Source organism: Lupinus angustifolius, chromosome LG12 (genome assembly GCF_001865875.1).
Source record: "Lupinus angustifolius cultivar Tanjil chromosome LG12, LupAngTanjil_v1.0, whole genome shotgun sequence".
Lineage (NCBI taxonomy): Eukaryota > Viridiplantae > Streptophyta > Magnoliopsida > Fabales > Fabaceae > Lupinus > Lupinus angustifolius.
The window spans coordinates 18,217,250-18,238,825 of record NC_032020.1 but is presented as its reverse complement, the minus strand read 5'-3'; the positions used below and the strand labels follow the sequence as shown (position 1 = coordinate 18,238,825).

The window sequence follows — 21,576 nt, the reverse complement described above, 5'->3', positions numbered from 1 at the left end:
TACTTTTAACAATGAATTAAAATATTTTTACAACCATAAAATCAGATCAGAATACAATGCTTTTTGCAATATAAGTTCATTTTATTGGACTCGTGAAATGGATGCCTATTTTATCTTGGAGCACTTGTCAAGGATGTACATCTCTATACCAAATCTAGATCAGACAGATTCTAATTACTCCTAAGGAGGTGGCTGTTATAAAAACTTTGATAAATTGATAATAGGTAGAAGGTTATTACATTTAAAATGTAGGACAAACCAGAGAAAGCATGCAGGAACATGAACAAGAGGTGCAGAAGAAAGAATAGGATGTGAAACCAAACAAGAATCTGTAACTTGAAATGCAGATAAATATCCTTGTTCCTATATATAACTGAATATATGTAAAAGTATGAAGGTTAAATAGAGATAAGAGATTAAAAGTAAAAGTTATATAAGAAAGAAAGCATGGGGTAGAGTTGAAGAGAGAATTAGCTGTTGTTTAGCAAAACTCTAAGCTCCCTGAAATGGAAGATATATATGAGGAGTGTTGTCCATGACTTGTGGAACAAGATAAATGCCATTGAGAACAATAGTGAGACCAGAAACTGCTCAACATTTCATATATGTATGTTGTCACACGTATCATTAATGACATTTGACTTCAATGCTATTTCTTTCAAGTTTAAAATTCTAGTCGAACCACTGAATAAAACCTTGAGAAAAGGCATTCGATTATTAAGGAGAAACAGCCACATCTTGAGAAGAAAAGTAGTAGTTGTGGTGGACGTAATTAACGAAAATAATGGACAAAAGTGTTAGCAAATTTGTTGGCAGAATATGGAAACATCATCACCAGATTCAACAAACTCTTAGTCATGAAAGTGTGACCTCGTATATAATATACAAGAGGGGTTAGTGGTTCAGGTCTATAGTCCAACGTAATGTAATAATAATAGTAGTTGAAGTCTTTGAATGGAAAGGAGGTGAGCCATAATGGTGCAGGTGCACAAGTTCAGACGTCAAGGTTTTGACAACTGGTATGGCAAGGAAGGACCACGAAAAACCATGTGACTAGGGTGTGTGTGAGGCCCTAATATGGGTTCTGCGGTCACAATCTACGCAACACTGTCACATCAAAAAGGCCATGCAATGAAGAAATTGCCTTCAGTATTAGTTCATCATTGCCCAACCTCTTTTGGCAGGCCACTCCACCACTCTTAAGTCAGCTTTGCGTTCCATATATGACCATGTTTTTTCCCATTCCATTGGTCTCTTGGAGGGACCATTTTGCTAGCATTTAACAGCATTCTAGCATTGGCATACAAATGCTTAAATGGCTATTTTGGACAATAATAATTGACTTTTCTTTAGATGGGCAAGTTCCGACATATTGCGATATCTTCATCCATGAGTTACAACATTCTTTCATGGGATAAGTGAAAGAAGCATATAAATGGGTTTGACACCACATCTTAACCCAAAATCTTAAGATATTAGGTTTATGGGTCTATTCACTTTATGTTATTTAACTCATTTATTATTGCCATGTGGACTTCTTCATGCACAAATACCCAACACCATATTGGGCCTAAATCAGTCAATAACGAAAACAATTAAAGCAGCCGATCTCTAATTTGTGTTTATAGAAAATAGAGTTGTATTAAATATTTCGAAAATAATTTTATCATCTAGAAATGGTCTTATCTACCTGGAGGAGGATAGCCTAAGGTATGTGAAAGATTGTATTTGATTTTAGTCAGCAAATAAATCAAACTTGCCAAAAATTAGATATATTTGCAATTCAATACTAGTTGATAACAAGACAAGCTTCCAACCTCAGCATATGATAGATTAGGATGGATAAAGCTTGTCCCATATAACTGATGGATGGTGACCAATAAGGGATGAGTCTGGTGGTGTAAGGTTTTACTGGATTCCCAAGATCGATAGTTACTTGTTGTTTGTGTATCTTTGATAAGAATTGCACCAAGGACCCACTCACCTAAATCATCATTAACCACCACGTTTCTGGACCAAGACCCACTCATTCAGCGCCATCATCACTCTCTCCATGACCATACATACAAAACCGTTGAGTTGATACTCCACCTAATAATATCTACATGTCCACCATTCCATCCTGATTCTGCGAGCAGAGTAAGCCACCATAATCTATCTAACCCACTCATCTCATTCTTGTTCTGTACCCAATAACAACGTGTCCAACCATCCATTTCGAATCAACACAACAATCTTCCTCAGTCTCACTCGCGGACTCATCATCGCGCATGCAACAAGTTACTACCATTCACCATGTAAGTAAGCCCCACCTCCCTAGGGATATTTTTTTACTTCAGTCTTTTCTCTTATATTTAACCAATGAACACAGCAAATTAGTATAGTAGCGAAATTAGACAAGGATTAACTTCCAAGATAATTTTGTTAATCATGGATTCACACATTATTCTAAATATATGCACTGTTACACCGACAGATAGATCCAAATAAAGCCTAGCAATACAAATCATACAGAAGACATTACGATTGCTGCATAATTCGATATTAAGATATGGCTGCTATATTATCCCTCTGTTTCTCTAATCAATTCAATTCCACATACATATACATTAATCAACCACGAACTTAGCAAAATAATAAAAATCAGACAGAAGAAACTAACATGGAAGTTAGTTGTGAATGAACACATCACTACTTAAAATCGATCTCAATCACCTCCCAAATACACCCCGAAAAAGGAGGGGCTATAGCAATATACATATGGTAAATAATTAATTATATGAAATCCCTCCTCTTCCAAATACTCCACTTTGGATTTGATATCTTTGCACAATTTATAAAGTTAAATTATGACAAGAAACACGAAAAAACAAAAGATACGACAAGAAGATCGAGGGTACTTCAGGGAAGATGAAAAGGAGAAGAATTGTCGTGATCACACCAGTGAGTGGTTTGATGAGTCCAGTCAGCATAATCAACGGTGTTAGAAAGATCAAACAAACCTTGATCTCCATCGCCATGCCAATCCAACGGTCCAAATCCTCCGTGCCCTGTTTTGTTTTGAAGGCCAGTCAAATCAACGGGTATGGTACCCTGTTCAAGCAACGAAGCACCACCACCGTTGAGATTATCCGGAAACTTCAATTCCACATCATCACCACCATCCATGGACATCAATAACCCCGCATCGGGGATAGTTGTAACACCGAATCCAAACTGCAATGTATCGTTGGTGGAAGTGATTGATCTTGTGAAGCTTCCAATCTCAGAGAAAATAGCACAATCCTCTGTTCCTTGTTGTTGTTGATGTTCAAGTGCACCTGTCTCGAAAGCAGGATTTGAGAAAGGGGTAAAGGACTTCGAGTCGTTGTTATTATTGGAATCAGAGTTGAAAGTTTTTGGCGCTGAAACCGCTTCGGTGGCGAGTGTGAGGCTGGAACTTTCACTGCTGGAATGAGAATTGGAATTGTGCTCTGTTGCTGCAGTGGTGGTTTCAGTTTCAGAAGAGGAATTGTTGTTGGAGGGTTTGGATTTGCGGCAACCACCGCCAACGGGGACGTTGCGGAGGACGCCGCCTTTAGTCCAATAACGGCGGCAGGTTTTGCAGAAGTGACGTGGCTGGGAGAGATGGTAGTTGTTGTAGTAACAGAACTTAGTGTTAATAGAGTCGCAGCGGGGACACTTCAAGGCCTGGTGGTGGTGGTGGTGGTGGTGGTGGTGTGGTCTGAAACTCCTGTCTCCTCCCATGGAATGTATTTCATGCATTTCGATAAGGTATTGAAGCTTTCTTTTTTATTGTATTGTGTTGTGTGTGAAGAGGGTGAGAGAGTGCGTGGAAGAGAAAAGAGATCGGGAATCAGAACTCAGAAGTGGTCTGAGTGTCTGTCTTTATGTCACTGTCACTGTCTCTCTCACTCACAAATATCCTTCTCTACTCTCCCTACTATCCTCCCCATTTTTCTAATATTTACCCGGCTAAACGAGTTAGGATTAGTGTTATTAATATACTATCCGAATCATATCGATTATGATATTAATATAATGATATAATGATTTAATCAGTGGTTCAATAATTGAAGGGTATATTGATAAAATTAGATATATATATATATATGTATAATATATTAATATTAATGTTGAAAAAATAATAAAATACAAATATATTTTTTATTTTTACTAAAAAATTAATTTTAAATAAAAACCGACTAGTATAACCGGTCCGATTCAATTGAAAACTGACCGATTTTAGTTATTTTTGATCTGTATGATTGCACGATCAATATAATTATTATACTATACTGATATTGGAACTGGTTCACCGGATTATCGGTTCAACCAGACGATATGAAATCGTTTTAATAACACTAGTTGGGATCCTCATCCATTCATTTTAAAATCCAAGGAACTTTGAAGTTTAAAAATTATTTAAAATTTCTATTTTTCTCTCTCATCATTTGTTTTACTCACCCTTATAGTCTATTAGATTTAAGAAGATGAATACCTGAAATTTAGTGTAACTAATATAATTTAATTTGAGTATAAACTAATCTATCATGTATATATATAAAAAGTACTTATAATTATTGTACATATACACTTTTTTATATTAATGTATGAAGATAAAAAAACTTATAAAATATTCAAAGTGTTTTCTCTCATTTGTTGATATGTATGTTAATGACCATCATTTAAGATAATGTACTCATTCTGAAAATCCATAAATATTTAACATTTAAGTTTAAATGTTTAACATAATTTTTAATAACAATTCTCATGTTAAACATTTAAACTTCTATAAAAAACACAAGGAAAATAAGTGAAAAATTGATAGCATAATTACACATTTATATCCAGATTTAAGGGGGAAACACCAATTGATTCCATAAATACACACAGAGACACATTTGTACTCAAACAAAATCCTTTTTATAAACATCCATATTAGTATTTCCATTTGAAATTGCTCAATATTATAAGTAAAACATTTCTATATTTGTACTCCGGTACATAATATCATTTGCACTAAAAATATCTCATTTGAAAATATCTGCAATAGCTCGTCACACCGTAATATGCATCACAGGATTAAGGCCGCTGGGTTTGCCAAATGGAGATGATAGATGATGAATAAAGATTTTTTTTGGTTTCTCATGGATAATATTTGCACTGGAGACAATTGCGTTCAAGCCGAAAACATTCACATATATATGGAACTAATTCTTTAAATAAGTATTTTTCCATTACAAAGATTCGAACCTAAAATCTTACTTAAGGGAATCAAACATGTAACATTTGAACTACCATTCATATTAAAAATGTTAAAATGGAACGGAGAATAGAATGAGATATTATCCTAACGGGCTTGTTGTCGTTGGGTAGCTTTTCTTGTCATGTTTCACCCCTTGGGCCCCATACATACATACATATGACAGAAACAAATCCAACCTATGTGGCCCACTGAAAACAAGTGCTCCTCTTCTCTTGTCTTGTCCCATCGACTAAGAGTAACATTTTGCTAATGCTACATTTGCCTCCACTTCTTTCCCATTATCTGCAAAAGCCCTTATGTTAATTGTTTTCAAGAATGAACATGTTGTTCTCACCTCTGGTGGAGGATGTTGAAGTAAAATACAATGGCGCCTATGCAAGATAATCAACCACAGCATTGTTGTTCCTTCTGGTGTGGGTTAGGGGGAAAATATAGAAGTATATGTCCATAATTACCATTTGGTCGAGTAATGAATAAGAAAAAAACATTAAGTTGTTAACTAATCCTTTATTCTAAACCTGTTAATCTTATGATCAGATTTTATCATTTTGATTATTTGTTTTCAAAGAGCTACTATTTTGTTTTTACTTAATTTTTTTTTTTAAATTATCAAATCATTATAGGCCTCACATTCCAGTAATGTATTGTCAAGGAGTAATAAACTATCTAGTACTAGAGAGAACCTTCATCCCATTTCTCAAAGAATCTAGATCATTTCCTATACTGGAGAATTCAGTACTAACAAAATTTGTGACATGTGATGTTTAAAAATATGTAATAGTGCATATTTTAAATAGTTTTTATTAAATTATCGCCTCACATTTTAGTAACGGAGGAGATAATTGCATCACTTTCTCAAATGCCACAACATCAAGCCTGTTTTCGGAAGTATGAATAACTAGTTTTTTCAGTGATGGACCAATGTGTGTTAGTACAAGTTAAAGAGACATAGATCAATTGATTTTCAGTTCGATCTTTAGTTCAAAATGTTTGAGACTCTGAGCCCATTTGTGACAGTATATTTTGATAGGCCCATTTGGGACAGTATATTTTGATAGGCCCATTGGCGTTCCATGTAAAATTATCAAACTATATATAATCATAATTAACTTATTTAGAATGATTCATTTTTTCGAAGGCAAACATGCGAGGAACTTTCCTAGATTTTAAAAATGCTTTCCTATGTTTACTGGTTTAATAGAGCTTGGCGAGTTTACTTGTCGCAAACATTATTAACTAAATAATTCAATTCATTCACTTAGGAAAACTAATGAAAGAAAAGAATTGTGTGTGAGATCAGTATATGGCGTGCTTAAATCAAATACTATATGTCATTTTGCTGACGGATAAGCAATTTTTAAATGATTAGGAATTGGAATTCTACTAATACTACGTATCCGATAACCTTAATTAGGAAGAAGACTTTGGAAATAGTCTTACTTCTAAAGTTTTGATTATGATTTAAATACTTAATTAAAGTTCTATTTGTTGGTTTCTCACGTCGACATATTATATATTTTTGGCATTTTTTGTGTGGCGGGGGATTTAATTTGCGTCCAACAAAGCAACAACGAATAATTCAAACGAAGATTCCAAGTTGGAAAAATAAAAGATTGATGGGAAATGAATGAGCGATGAAATGAAATCTCTCACAGGATTAACAAAGTACCCATAAATTATAAAATCAATATTTTATATCCACTACTTTCAAAAGTTTGAAATGTTTTCTTAGTGTATTTTTTAATGAAATAATTGTTTCTTATTCATGGCAAAAGAAGTTATATGTATTAGTGTATATAGACGTTTGTTTGTTCAAATTACATTGGTGATTCCTTTTATTTTTAATTTAATGTCACGAATGAGTTCTAATCATTTTAAAATATATGAATATATTAATATGGAAGGGTTAGGTGTTTCTATTGTTACCACCATACTCGACATGTCAAAACAGGACAAGATTGTATCAATAATATGATTGGCGTGACAAATGAACATACATGTCGCTAATGGCAAAGCCAAAAAATTATTTCCTAGGGGCCATGCTAAACAAATTATATAAAGGAAAACACATAGAAGAAAGTGATCATCTTAAGAAGAGGAAGGAGGGATGAAAAGAATGTAGGACCGTGTATACATGACACTCACTATATTATGAGCAAGGTATTATTAAAGTATGAAAAAAATGTTTTATCTCATAACACATTCCAAATTCTATCTCACCCCAATGCAAATATCCTATCTCAATTAAAGTAACATAACTGTGCTTTATTTTCTTTCATGTCATCAAACTAATTTAATATCTTTCTTAATTAGGACTAAATACTTACTACCCTAAACCCTATTAATATGTAGTGTTCGATCTCACTAAGTAGCTCCTCCATTAAATACGTGAACAGTTTGTTTGTGAGTTAAATTTTGAAGAAAAAAAAAATGAAAGACTGAAGAGTCATTTCAAAAATATATTTCATATCTCTCGAGTCTTTCATTTCCTTTCTCTCCAAAATCCAACTCCCAAACTAACTTGAATCTACGTTCACAGAACAAAGGATACTGTACAGTAAATTGTTGACCCATATCATTAGGGGAGAAAACTACACGATATAATGTCGGCACAAAGACACGTAGGGCCTAAAATAAATGATCGTGGGCCCAATACTACGATAAATGCAAATGGCTTTATATATGAGCCGAACCAAATGAACCGGGTTAGATTCGATTTCACCGTTGGAACTTAGAACCACTCATTCCTTTGTGATTTTCTAACTCTGAATGCTCCTTGTGATTTTCTCTCTTTCTTTCTCTTTCTTCTATGTCCTTACACGCACGGCACCCATATTAATAATTGTACTTGCGATTTCGTTTAATCGCCGGTGGTTTCAGACGCCACACTCCGGCGATCCATTTCCTTCGTCGGAATCATCTTAATTCTCTTTTTCAACCCTCATTCCCCACAATTGCAAGATCTTGCCATTTTCGTTTTCTTTTTGTGCGGTTTCGATTTGTGTAATCGTTGTGCTTTTCCGCTGAAGAAGTTTCCATGCTTGTTCCTTGTCAAGGAGGAAACCACTGCGTGTTAATGCGGTTGAGAGTTGATTAATTCTTCTTGAACTCGAAATCTTTTTGTTTGTAATTTTTGTCTGCATTGGCGGTTAACAGTTTCCTGAATTGTATTTGGTCTGATCCGGCACCGTTTTTGAGTTATCTTGGAGTTTCGGAGTTGTAAAAGGGGCGATTTTTTTTGAAAAAGGAGATTTCTTTGATTGAATTGGGAAATCTAGGGTTTCGTGTTTGTTTGATGTTGTGCATTGGGTGGGGGATGAAGACATTGGTGTGAGATGTGCAGGGTGAATACTAAAAAGATCGATAGCAATAACAATAGTAAGTTTCAAAAATTAGGGTGGATGGGTTTGAAGAGGGTAGGGTTAGGGATAGGGGTAGAGAGTAGAGTTGAGAAATTGAGGAATAGCATGGGCATGGGTGCTTCATCATCGTCGAGGTCTCGAATGAAGTTGTGGATGATTCGCGCCACCACATCGATATTTCTATGGACTTGTATAGTTCAATTAACTGCATTTGGTGATATATGGGGGCCTAGAGTATTGAAAGGATGGCCTTCTTGTTTTACTCATGATTCTGCTGTTACTGCTCTTGATTCCCACTTCCCAACTCCGCCTCGCGTTCTTCTTCCTCCTAAGAGTCCGTTTTTTCCACTAATCTTTTCTTTTATCTCACCCTTTTGTTCAAAAAATGATTTTGATTTTGATTTCAATTATTTGATTTCTTTGTTTTATTGATGTTACCTTTAGCTCAAACCTTGTTTCCAAAACCTAATTATCAACAGGAGTTTATAAAAACAATGGATATCTGATGGTCTCGTGTAATGGAGGACTAAATCAAATGAGAGCAGCGGTAAGCAGTTGCATTACCATGCATATGTTTATGTTCTTGTTGCTGTATGTTTTAGTTGGTTTATTGATTATTTAACATATTTTCAGATATGTGACATGGTAGCCATTGCAAGATATTTAAATGTCACACTTATTGTCCCTGAACTTGATAAAGCATCTTTTTGGGCCGATCCCAGGTAACTGACTCTTTTATTCCGGCTTGCTATATATATTTTAGCAGTCAATGTTGTTGTGGTGGAAGGCGTTTTGCCCCTTATTCTAGAACAAGGATCTCATCTTAACTTCCCTTTAATATTTTCATGTGGCAGTGAGTTCCAAGACATATTTGATGTGGATCATTTTATTGCATCCTTGAGAGATGAGGTGCGCATATTGAAAGAGTTGCCTCCTAGACTCAAGCTCAGAGTGGAGAATGGGCCACTTTACACTATGCCACCTATTAGTTGGTCTGACATATCTTACTATCAGAACCAGGTCAGTCTATGGTCTCATACATACATGCATTATGCCGGACAACTATCAGCTTATTTTGTGATTGTAACTTTTGTGTTGCTTTCAGTTTCTCCTTTGCTAATTTCAAGTAAATGACATATTTATTCTTGTAGATTCTGCCCTTGATACAAAAGTACAAAGTTGTCCATTTAAATCGAACCGATGCCCGTCTGGCCAATAACAACCAGCCTCTCGAGATTCAGAAGCTGCGATGCCGAGTTAACTTCAATGCTTTGAGATTTACTCCTCAGATAGAGGAGTTGGGCAGAAAGGTGATCAAGCTTCTAAGGCAAAATGGTCCTTTTCTGGTACTTCACCTGAGGTATGAGATGGACATGTTGGCATTTTCTGGATGCACTCAAGGTTGCAACAGTGAAGAGGTAGAAGAGTTAACAAGGATGAGGTGAGTAGTAACTTGCATAGTTCAGCTATTCCATAATTTTCATTGCTTTGAGTCAATGTGGAGGCTGAAAAGATATTTGATTAAAACCTTCCTCAAATTTTGATTTCCTGTGCATTGGCAGATATGCTTATCCTTGGTGGAAAGAAAAATTAATCAATTCTGATTTTAAAAGAAAAGATGGTTTATGTCCTTTAACCCCTGAGGAGACCGCCCTTACACTTAAGGCTCTTGACATTGATCGGAACATTCAAATCTATATTGCAGCTGGGGAAATATATGGGGGGCATAGAAGGATGGCAAGTCTTGCTAAGGATTACCCAAAATTGGTAAAGTTTAATGCTCAAGGAGTTTGGTAATTGTGATTCTTGTTATTCTTTAATTTCCTTCTCACTATTTGCCTTTGTGCGCTTCGTTGAAACAGGTCAGGAAGGAAACGCTTCTGGAACCATCTGACCTTCAGTTCTTCCAAAATCATTCGTCTCAGATGGCAGCATTGGATTATCTTGTCTCATTAGAGAGTGATATATTTGTCCCCACGTATGATGGAAACATGGCCAAAGTAGTTGAGGGCCATCGCAGGTACTCCTTCTCTGCAATAAAAATCTCGAAATTAGAAAAATTTTCTTTATCCCGAAACAATTTATGTATCCACATCTTCTGATATATGAAATGGCTGCTTTTGTTGATGAAAGATGACACAAATAGCAGTTTCTGTATAATTTAAAGTTCAAGTATAATTTGTTGTTGTTGATGTTATCTAATTGTTGTCAGTACTTTTGTGACAAATGAGATGATTTGTTCTCTCCAATGCTTGTACAGATATCTTGGGTACAAGAAGACGATTTTATTGCACAGAAAGCTTCTTGTAGAGTTCATTGATCAGTACAACAATGGAATACTGAACTGGGATGAATTCTCTTTTGCCGTGAAGGAAGCTCATGCTGACCGCATGGGTAACCCAACGAAAAGATTGGTAATCCCTGATAGGCCCAAAGAAGAGGACTATTTCTATGCCAACCCAGAGGAATGTTTAGGAACATCATCAGATCTTCCGCTGAGTAGTTCGTGAGTAATAATGTGTTTGGAAAATAGCAGAATTTACTTGTGCCATCATCTCCTGGTGAACATGGTTTGGTCTTCTACCACACATACTGAGGTAGTTCCACGCAGTTATAGCAAAAGGTGACAGTTTTAGCAAAGAGCCAGTCATGGTGATCCATAGAGAAACAGGGAAGGGGTGATGGAATGGATAGCCTTGTCCAAAACTGTAGTCAAACAAAGCAGCCAGGGAAGAATAGTTTATATTTTATATATATGCAAATAATCCATCACATTCATGTATAGATGCTACCCTGCCATTACAGGGTGAGAGCAGTTCATAACTGCATTGTACACTGAGGAATTCATATACGAATTTGGATTACTGGAACTGCATTTCCTGGAAAGATTAATTCATTGGTACTTCCCTATACTAATTACTCATAGAATATCATAGAATGGCACAAGAATGTGGAACATTTAACTCTGGGATTTTTTATTACATATATGAATCCAACCCGTGACAGATTCTCAAATTCAATAAAAGAAAAACTTGAAGGTAGTGGAGTCACATTCTTGCAGAATAATAGTAATCGAATATAAAGTAGATCCGATTAAAATTCTCATAAACTTCAGTAGTTTTTGTATTTAAATTATAGATCGAATGATCCAAGAAATCCCACCTAGGAAAAAGGGTCAGGTTGTATCTGGAAAGACACTTATTGGTAGAGTCACTAGTGAGTGGTCATTGATGATGTAATAATAACACAGGGACTTCATAAGTATGAAAACATTAAATCCACGTTACATTGGCAACTCAGTAAGTATGAAAACATTGCATTGGCAACTCAGTAAGCTAAGGGTGTTGCTTTAGCACCACGTCAGGATCAGCCACAACGTTTGTGCTCAGTTGGCAACGTTCTATAGTTCACAGTGTCAAGATCTAACATAGACTTAGTAATTAATTAATTAGTTAACTCTAGTTGAGTTTTGTAGTCAATGGCTTAGGCTTAAAGCCATTGATTGTTGCTCAGATCCAAATGGTTATCTGCAATGCAAGGCAAGCGACAGTTAATGGTTGGTGGCATGGTGCTATGTACAATGTACTACTTGTACCCTCTCCTAAGTTTCACATTTCTAGAAGTAGAAACTAGTTGAAGTTCTTCAGTTATTGTTACTATTATTCTGTGACATTTTAATATTGGTTTTGGACTTACTAAATAGTGTCACACAACCAATGTGATTTGGATTCAATTTTTCCTTTTTAAGCCGACTAATTAACAAAAATGTATATCATATGACACTATATCGTAGAAAAAATCAATTACAAATTTAAACTGTACTGACAATATTTGCAATTGATTGGTGAATGAAATAATGTTTCATGTACATCAACCAATTATGAGACGGCAAATGATGATATTTAGATTGTTGATGTATTTTGAAAAGCTTCTATATATTAAAGAAGAGAAAATGAGAGACAAAGTTGGATGCTCAAACATGTGAACAAAAATTGTTTATTCCATAATGGTGAGTTCAGATCAGAGTTTAGACAAACAACAATTGACAGAAAAAACGACCGAGACTTAAAGGGCAAAACCCTCAATAGAAGAGCTCAAGTTAATATGTACTTTTGACTTATACCCTAATCCCACACACACACACACAACATTTGTTGGGTCACTAGAGGATTGGGATATTCCCACTGGATGGATAGAAACAACTTTCTTAATGAATAAAGTAAGCAATTGTTATTGTACCCACACAAAAGTGTATGCAATATTTTATATATCGTTAGTTAACTGTGATTAGCACTGGCGAGGAACCTGCAAGCTATATGCCTAACCAGTCAAGCCATTCTTTCTTCAGTGGGGAATTTGAGAAAATAACCAAAAAAGGAGACTCATAACATTCTGTGCTTAAGATAACAACTTAAACCATATAGTGTACTGAGCTATACAGTCGAACGCTTAAACCAAGAGTTTGAGACCCCTCCCAATGACAAAATTCTCATGTCGAATTAGTTTTCTATTTTTTGAAGCATTTGAAATTTTATAATTTTCTTATGCTAACTTATTATACAAATAGTCTAAAACTTCAAAAGGTAACTAAAGCACCAAAACCAATGTTAAAAAAAATATGCACCAAATAAACTAAGAACACACTACATGAATGGAAGCGTTGATTAAAAAGCAGCTTCTCAATTGGTATGGAAGCCTCTATAATTATATAATTTAGAATACAGTGCATATTATTTTGTTAGGGATAGCCTTAGGATTCCAACAAACTAAGAACACACTACATGTACAATCAATCTCATCCTTGCTAGACAATAAGCCAGCAGAAGACGTTAATAATCCTTCCAAAAGAATAGAAAAGATTCACCAAAAAATTAATAAAAATTATACCAAGGAAAGAATGAATATAACAGAACGGTGGAATTAGGTTCTGCACGTCTTTAGCTTCTTTAATGCTTGGTCAGACTTCTCAGAGCTAGCAACTCTAGATCGCATCATCCTCTGATTGTTAGAAGGAACTTCATCATCCTAAGACAAAAATGATAGACAAATTTGATAAATACTCTAAGGTTCATCAAAATGGAACTTTAATGTAATGCTAGAATCAAGCTATAGACCAAACAAAGGGGTAATTAGAGTCTCAGTATACCTTAGCAGCACACGTAGACATTGGTAAAGTTGGTCTGATGTTTGCTTGCTTCCCAAGTTCAATTTGCACTGAGATGCTAGCTTGTGACAAATCCACTCCTGAACTTTGAAGTGCATGCGTAAGTGTATCCAACAATCTGTCCAAGTACAATAGACTCTCTTCAACATACTAAAATCAAAAGTTTCTAAAGATTGTCTTGGTCAATTGTTTGAATTAGAGTTTTTAACATTCAAAATGGACTAGTGACTTCGTCCTCAATTATACAGCATCAAGAATTGGAAATCTAATCAGAGAAAGGAAGCAAGTCCATATTGAGGTTGCCGAGCACAACCCGATTTGCAGGTAATCATTTCTTCACCCTCAAACCCACATGTCAAGGTCAAGTTAAGTATGCTATTGCTATTGCTATCACCTTTATGATAAATTAGCTGATTAAAGAGCATGTTTCTATAATCATCCGCCAAGCCTCCATTCTCTACCAAGAATGCTAACTGGCGGATGAAACAAAATTTTATGTCTTACACATTAAAAATAGTTTAAATGGATAAACTTTTTTCTTCAACATTTTACAAACTAATCAAATAAAATGTATAAATTCTCACCCTTTTGAGTACACACTTGATATGTTAATGGCACCACCTTCAATGGTGAGCTCTTTATCTTTCAGTTTTTCACTTGTAGCTGTCAAAGTCTCACACTCATCGGAAGGTTGATATATAGCGTTCTCTACATCAAATGCCAATCTATGTGCGAGCTGAGACATCACTCCACCTTGACCTCCACTCTGGGTTGGAGTGAAGAAATTTGGGTGTGGAGAAATAGGAACCGGAAAAGCCTTGTTCGATATGCCAGGATGATGATCCATTGTCTTGAAGTTAGTTGCTGTGTCCAAGCCAGATTCCACATTCTGAATACTTCCAGGAGTTTTCTGGGAAATGGTGATATTTTTCTCATCTGTCTTTCTAGCAAACAGCAATGATGTAGATGGACCTGATCCACTATTTGCACCACGATGTTCAAAGCTTTCTGCTGGCTTGTCATTATTTCTCTGCTTTGAATAAAATTTTGATAATCAGTTCTTTGATGAATAATAGGTCACAATCATTCTGGTTGCTTCTGATTTTTTCAAATCCATTTTGAAAATCTGTTTTTTGATGAATAAGTGTATCCACTTGAACAACAAACATGCATCTGCCTTGGCCGAGTACATCCCACCAAATAAGAACTCAATGAACTCGGAAAAAAGGTTACAACATAGTTACCATTCATACAGTTTAAATCTATTTTAAAGTTGGTACATATATATTTAACATTTTAAATGAGTCATCCTTATTGTAAATGTTATAAAATTAGTCCACCATATGCTGTTAGATAAACGTCACAACATTGTTAAGGTTTATATTACATGATTAATGGAAAATGACTTGCAATCTCCTTTACAAAAGGACATGTCAACTTACATAGTAATATTTTATTTTTCATCTAATAATAGAAACAAATTTGATCATGTTTGTGAATAGAATGACTCATTCAAAAAAAATGTAACACTTGAAAATAATGTCTAAACTTAAGAATCCAATGATAGGAGATGGTAAATCCATCAAGGAAGCTCTTATTTTCTTCATTTAAATCATAAATAAGAGGTGTGTATGATATTTACCCATGGCGTCAACTTTTCTGGCTCATGACTCCACCCTTGGAATGAACCTTCATACTTTTGCACCTTCTCTTGTAAAAAGTGAATATACTCGATAACCTACAAATACTTGCAATTAATATTATTAAGGAAGAATAAAACAAACAAATAAATTAAATATATCATATCACATAGTATGAATTTACCTCTAACAGAAAGGATGCTTTGTCCCTCTTTTGGTCACCGTGCGGGATAAGCTCTCGTAGCATATGGAATCTGCAATATTTATTCAATGTTCTATCAGATGATTAAAAGCAATAGTGTCGACCCTGTTTCATGATCTATCAACTCGGTCCACCCAAATAACAATGCCGTAACAATTGAAAAATAAGATGCCCTTTAATAAAAAATACTACTGTGACACACATGTAACTTAGAAGAAGACAACACCAACAGGAGACAAGCAACTCTGGCATCATTTGGCACTACGTAAGAATAAAATCAGCAATGCTTGACATTATGCAGGACAGGATTTTTTACAATAAAATTTAATGGTAATGTAGACATGGAATAAGATCACAGTTCCTCCCATAATTATGTGACTGCAGGTTCTTCTAGTGCATATTATTTAGTTCTATGTGGTTCATCAGTTTTTACATTATTATTATAAGATTTCCTTTATAACCTAATTATGGTATGTGATACATGGAATTCGATTTGCGATACATAGATTAAACAACAGGAGACGTATAACTATGGTTGCTCGACTACACTATTGAGATTTAGCAGAGCCGCAGACTTGTGCGGGTCTTAAAAATACATAGAAATATTAGCAATTTCTCTATTGTACAAGTTGGAAATATTGATTACACAAATTGATAAATTAGGCACAAGACAACAGAGAGAGGGCTGACAGATGCAGAAACAGGTTAAATGGTCCACTACTTGATCATTAAGAGGGTTAGTGTGTGACTGACAGGCACTAACTGGTCAGCCATAAATCTCATAAGAAAGGGAATTCTTTTTGTTGGTGTCAACTACTTCTTATAAAAGCTAACATTTTTTGGAAACAACTTCTATTTCAAAGAACGAAAGAAATTATCATTATAAGTTAACTTCTAGAGCTTTTAGTTAGAACTATTCCTAATTATAATGAGCTTTTCTATTAAATTAGTTCAAAACAAGTCAGTTTATATTCACTTTATAATTAAAATAAAAAGGAAAGTTTTTTAAAACTGTTGCGACTTGTGGGTGCCACTTCTAGCATCTTGAAAAACTCTTATCAGCATTGTAGGTAATACTTGCCTGTCATTAATTTTGCTTCTTCTCCGCTGCTCAGTTGCAGAATGTTTAGATCTTGGTGTGTTTGGCTTTTGTTCAGTACTCTTCCCATCCACTTTCACTTTCAGTTCTGCTGAAAATCATGTTAGCCTCCTTATCACAACAAAAGTGGATGGAATAAAAAATAGCATTTCGGTTCCAAACTAAAGCCAGAATCTAAAAACAATGTTGGTCCTATGACTATTAAAAAATTGTTTTTTTAGCATAATACAGTTGCTTGTTTGATCCATGCAGCTGCACTCACGGAGTGGAAAAAGCTTTTCTTGATGTATACTTCTGCCACAGTACACTAGAAAATGATTCCATAATTTAGAACTACCTCTTTCTCTTTGGGATTCTTTCTTAAGAAAAAATGCTTCTTCATTTTCTATCTCTTCATCCTGGGCACCGTCCTTTGCGGACTTCATCATTTCTATAAAACTCTGGTTCTTCTGCCCAGTTGTCCTGTTGAATAGAAAATTCTCAGGAATCAAGCATAAAAATGTAAATAGCAAACCTTAAGACGCAACTCTTTTCCGATGAAAAATATAAAGAAAAAAAGAGGCGCCGTGGAACAAGAGAAAGAGAAAAGATGTGACTAACTGAGAGAAGGAGCGAGAGTTGAAGCTGTTGTGGCGATTGTTAGAAAACGACTGTGACGTTCGCTCACTCAACGTCCACTGCCCTGGCTTCGCAGCAGACTCTGTCACTGTACAAAGCACGGTCAAACGTTACTACCGTTCCAGATGCTATGCAATTGATATTATTATTATTGTTACAATCTTACTATTTTATTCTTATGAATACTGACAAACAGTTGACTTGGCTAATTGTGTAAGTTTGCTTCATGAAATGAAACTTTTGAATATCAGTATTCCACTTTCTGATTTTGGTTTACATGTAAATCCTTGTTTTGAACTAAATAAAATTCAGCTTCATGTTCATGCACATGTAAATGGTAGTTATGGGAACAAAAAAATGCCGGAAAGGTGGTGATAAACAGGTAAAGATTAATGTAAGGTATATACTATAGAAATCTTATGGCTTACCTCCTATGATGGGTTTGCCTGCAACATTATTCTCCTTCCCTGTCTTTCCCTTCTTAACAGCAGACTCGTCCCACAAAGTGAACCCACTTGAAGTATATGAACTGCAGTTGGAGTTTTCATCATTTCTATCCGTACTAGTGGCTTGATGCACAGTGAAAAGGGATGTCTCTGGCTTCGGAACCCTTTGAGTATTATTATTAGAATAGGAAATGTGGCTAATACTGTAAGTCCCAATTCCTCCGGGTAAGAGGTGCTCAACAGAAGGTGGTGGTGGAGGAGGTGGCTTAGGAGCTACCGATGATATTTCATCTGTGGCTTCTTCCTTGGCAGTGGCTTTTGTTTCTGCTCGTTCTAGTGGCTGCAAGAAATCATGGGTCTTTAGTCGACTTCCTGTGCACGCATGAAGATGAAATAAGACGCTGTTCAGCTCAAGAGAAGAAAAACCTAACGGAAAATTAATGGTACTATCGTATCACATTACTTGTACCTCTTATCTCAAATAGTGTATAGATAAATTTTAAAGAAAAATTAAATGACTGTAAATTTATTACCTGAAATAATAGATTACTATCATTATTAATATAAGCTAACGGTTAATATAAGCCGAATATAATGTTATGGTAGTAAAATCATATTATGCGATATAATAAAAATGAAAACATTATATTTTTATAGACAACATACCTCTGTAATATAGTATATATACTGCATTGTATTGTTTCCACGTTTTTATAAGTTAATGCCAAAGAAACTGCATTGAATTGTTTCCACGTTTTAAAAAGGTAGTAAAATTCCGGAATGAAGATTTTATTTTTATCTATCGTGTGAACTAAAATAAAGTTTACGTTATCTATTATTCATGTTCATTGTTTTGATCCGCACAGCAGCAAACAAAGAGAGACGGGTACAATGGGACAGAAACCTAAGAAAGTGGAACTAAGAGAAAAAAATATTATTTTAACAATATTATTTTCTTAGAGTATCTTAGTAGCATCTTCAATGACAAATAATTTTGTCATTTTTATTTGGGTCTCACACATTATTTTATAATTTATTATAAAGTTATTCTTATTTAAGAATAAAAGTCAAGAAATAAGAACAATGCAGTAGAGAACAAAATAAGAATGTTCTTATTCCGTTAAGAACAACAGCTCTAAGCTACTTGGCAAAGCTCTATAAATAAATAAATAAATGAATAAAAACTATGCTCTACTGGCAATTCCAAAATGAAAACTATTCATGCATTTCAACCAAAAATACTAACCTTTAGCTTTGAGTAAAAGAAATATACATTACGCATAGAAGGAACAAAATATATCCAAGTCTTTCATTTTCATTCCCGGGTTAAAAAAACGCTTGTGAGCTTTGAGAAAGGTGGGTGGGTGAGTTTAATTACACGAATGAAAAGAAAAGACAAAGTATTCAACAACGGAACGTCATTCCCTGCTTGGTAAAGGCCTGATGTGAAACAACAATTCATGTGGTCCAATTCCAAATTGGCCCCTTACCCACTCCTCATCAGACGGTGTTAAACACATCTCGTTGATACTTTTCTATTCCAGAAAGTGTTCAGAAAAAATATATATGAATTAAAACACCATAGAAAATTTTGTTAAATAATAAAGAGTGTGCCACCGTAAACAATTTATATACAATGAGTTTCCTACTTTCGTTTGTATTATTACTTTTTTAAGAATTAACAACAATATATAAAACTCGAAGTTTGTGTCCATAACCCACCATACTCAGGCCAAGATCCTTCGTTAAATTGTACTAACAACAGTAACGGTGAATAACTTCTTTCTCACCGTGATGCATAATTTATGGGATATTTACACCACGACCGCACGTAATTTATTTTATTTGTGGGAAGAACAGAACAATTAAACACCCAGATCATATTTTTGCATGATTACGAAATTAAAGGTAAATAAATACCTTGAGAAGGTGGCCTTGAATCTTGTTGGGTAGTTGAATTACTGTAGAGTGACAGAAAGTCATGCGTCGATTTCGTTCCTGCTCGTGTTCCGCGACAAACAAAAACAATCAGAAAAGTTTCAAACCAACAAACTTAAAGGAAATTTATAAAAATAGGAATAAATATATAATTTGGAACAGTTTCGATGTGCAACTACCTTGAGTTCCAAAGGCACGCGCTTGAGGAAACTCCATGAAAACCTGAATACTCTTATTTTCCGTCGTTACCTGTAATTCAACGGAATTTTGAATTTCTGTACTCCAGAAGTTGAATCTCACGCAATTCAATTCCGTTACCGCTTCAAAAGACTGAATTCCGCTTGAATTCTGAAGCTAACACAGTGTTGAAAACTTGAAGCTCCGACAAGTGACTCTCTGATAAAAATTCTTAGATCCGAATTGAATAGAAGCTGTATGTTTAATTTCGGAGAAGCATTCATTCAATTTCGTCTCCAAATAATTACTCATCCAAGTACACTATTCTAAATCCTCAATCACAAGTGCAGGATCAGGTTTGACGAAACAGTTCGGTTCCAAAATTAGTAATCACAAAGCGTCCAAACAGAGATTTCACAGAATCTGAAATTAGAAGTACAGATAATCCAAGTTTTAACATGTTACCATAATTCACCTTCAAAAACTACAATATTATTGGAAATTCAACAACCGCGTAGAGCATAAATAGAGCAGAAAAAATTAAATAAAAAGATCCGAAAACAAAGTACTTACGAAATTCAATTAAGAAACATGTAATAAAGGAGAATTACCATAAAAGTGAGAAGCGTGAGTTGAAGAAGTAAGTGAAAAAGTGAAGACCGCGGGAAAATGGAACTGCAGAAGAATCTGATAGCGAAAATTGAGGACCCCGTTTCTATTTTCTTTTTCTTCTCTTTTGGCTCTGTTGAAATGAAAGATGTTTCTATATAGTTTTTCGAGTTAGTCATCTCCGTCAAGTTCCAAACTCCGTTTATAAACGTCGTTGCAGCAGATAACTAACACTGTTAAATATGTACCAAACGGTTTATTCTGTGTGATAATACGTAGCCGTTTGCTTAGATCTACGGTAATATGGGATGGGAGAGGTGACGTACTGCTGAAAACTCGAATTTTGTTGTTTATTTACTTTTTTAATGATTTCGGCAATCCCGAACCTGATTTATACATTTTGTAATCCCATGTACTAGACATTTGTTTCCTGGATTTTCTAACCTCATGCAGTACATGTCATAATCCAATTTTACTAAATGATCAGATTTTTTTTTTGTTTCTCACGAGTATTCTCACAGTGGAGGTAATCCAGTCCAAATCGGGAACATACACAAGTACGTGGGACTAACTCAAACCTGGATTCTTGCTTCAAAGGGATCGAACATCTACTACTTGAATTAATGCTATTTGGTGATCAAATTTGATTATATACCAATGCATTCGTTATTATTTGTTTTCATTTTATATTTTTAAGATTTTATCGTATTTTCTCTCAAGTCCTCTTATTCAATAATTATATATATTAGTCATTCTTTAATAATTTCTTATTTTTTAGTACAATTGAATATATTCACTCATCATATTGCTAAAGAATTAATTCATTTTTAAATGTAGAGTTGTTCATCTTATATAATGAAAACTACGATATCTAAGGACTCATTCAAGCATAATATCATTAGACCAGATCTTGATTGGTTAATAATTTTTTAATTTAAACTACACAAAATATGAAATAGTGGGGAAATTTCAAGAACAAGACCAATATATTTAATAAATATACTCTGACATTAGAGTTTGATCCTTATGCAACTACAGTGGACATATTTTGT

The 21,576-nt window shown here is 34.8% G+C and overlaps 3 protein-coding genes across 8 annotated transcripts; 1 reads left to right on the top strand and 2 right to left on the bottom strand.

Moving 5' to 3' along the window:
* Positions 2,538-3,970, bottom strand: LOC109361631 (dof zinc finger protein DOF5.4-like). Its single transcript, XM_019607142.1, has one exon. The coding sequence runs from the start codon at positions 3,763-3,765 to the stop codon at positions 2,902-2,904; it is 864 nt and encodes a 287-aa protein (XP_019462687.1). The 5' UTR covers positions 3,766-3,970; the 3' UTR covers positions 2,538-2,901.
* LOC109362686 (uncharacterized protein At1g04910-like) lies at positions 8,027-11,501 on the top strand. Its single transcript, XM_019608658.1, has 8 exons — positions 8,027-8,965; positions 9,111-9,178; positions 9,265-9,353; positions 9,486-9,651; positions 9,783-10,072; positions 10,194-10,398; positions 10,494-10,651; positions 10,892-11,501. The coding sequence occupies exons 1-8, from the start codon at positions 8,605-8,607 to the stop codon at positions 11,139-11,141; spliced, it is 1,587 nt and encodes a 528-aa protein (XP_019464203.1). The 5' UTR covers positions 8,027-8,604; the 3' UTR covers positions 11,142-11,501.
* LOC109362682 (transcription factor BIM1-like) lies at positions 13,292-20,658 on the bottom strand. 6 transcript variants are annotated; one of them, XM_019608649.1, is made up of 12 exons: positions 20,527-20,658; positions 19,918-20,338; positions 19,721-19,798; positions 17,783-18,181; positions 17,337-17,442; positions 17,082-17,198; positions 16,719-16,829; positions 15,620-15,689; positions 15,438-15,533; positions 14,380-14,825; positions 13,778-13,913; positions 13,292-13,656 (listed from the first exon to the last, which is right to left on the bottom strand). In XM_019608649.1, the coding sequence occupies exons 2-12, from the start codon at positions 19,952-19,954 to the stop codon at positions 13,552-13,554; spliced, it is 1,701 nt and encodes a 566-aa protein (XP_019464194.1). In that variant the 5' UTR covers positions 19,955-20,338; positions 20,527-20,658; the 3' UTR covers positions 13,292-13,551. The 6 variants fall into 6 exon arrangements, with proteins under 6 accessions (XP_019464194.1, XP_019464195.1, XP_019464196.1 ...); XM_019608650.1 differs by having other exon boundaries at positions 14,380-14,828; positions 16,719-16,826; XM_019608651.1 differs by having other exon boundaries at positions 14,380-14,828; positions 17,783-18,172.